Source organism: Phaethon lepturus, unplaced genomic scaffold (genome assembly GCF_000687285.1).
Source record: "Phaethon lepturus isolate BGI_N335 unplaced genomic scaffold, ASM68728v1 scaffold1248, whole genome shotgun sequence".
NCBI classification, from domain to species: domain Eukaryota; kingdom Metazoa; phylum Chordata; class Aves; order Phaethontiformes; family Phaethontidae; genus Phaethon; species Phaethon lepturus.
This window is the reverse complement of record NW_010559472.1, coordinates 56,016-56,538: the sequence shown is the minus strand read 5'-3', so window position 1 is coordinate 56,538 and position 523 is coordinate 56,016. Positions and strand designations below refer to the sequence as shown.

At 41.1% G+C, this 523-nt stretch overlaps 1 protein-coding gene across 1 annotated transcript in view; it reads right to left on the bottom strand.

The window, feature by feature from the left end:
* Positions 1 to 292: 292 nt before the first annotated feature.
* Positions 293 to 523, bottom strand: part of ACAN (aggrecan) — a 28,131-nt gene continuing 27,900 nt past the window's right edge. Inside the window, exon 17 of the mRNA XM_010293354.1 lies at positions 293 to 501. Within this exon, the coding sequence (XP_010291656.1) occupies positions 413 to 501 (89 nt within the window). The 3' untranslated portion in view covers positions 293 to 412. The remainder of the gene's footprint in view (positions 502 to 523) is intronic.

Sequence of the window (523 nt, the reverse complement as noted above, 5' to 3'; positions counted from 1 at the left end):
AAAAAAACAACAAAAAAACCCCAAAAGGTGCTGTTCACCCTGGAGATTAAATAACAGAAATAATTACATTGTTCATGGATAAAATCAGGAAAAAATAATCATCTTTATTATTTAACTTAACCCCCTGCCCTCTGCAAACCCACCCCCCTCCCTGTCCCCGAAGGCACGAAGATAATTGGAACCGGACGGTTAGTAAAAATGCTGAGATCTAATTTGCTTTGCTTTGGTGCTTGGAAAAACATTAATTTTTTTTTTATATATATACACAAAGGTGGGTTTGTCTTTAATATAATTTTTTTTCCTTATATGACAAAAAAGCAACAAGAAGAAGAAGAAATTTGACTCTGTTAATATAACTGTTCCGTTAAAAATCTCTCTTTCTCGCTTTCCCCTCGGTCTCTCTCGCCCCGCTCTAATGGGTGGGTCTGTGCACGGCTCTGCCGCTGGGTCTCGACTGGCTCCTGGGGCTCCTCTTGTATAGCCTGCGCTGGTAGTTGGAGGCTGTGGAAGAGGGAGGAGAAGA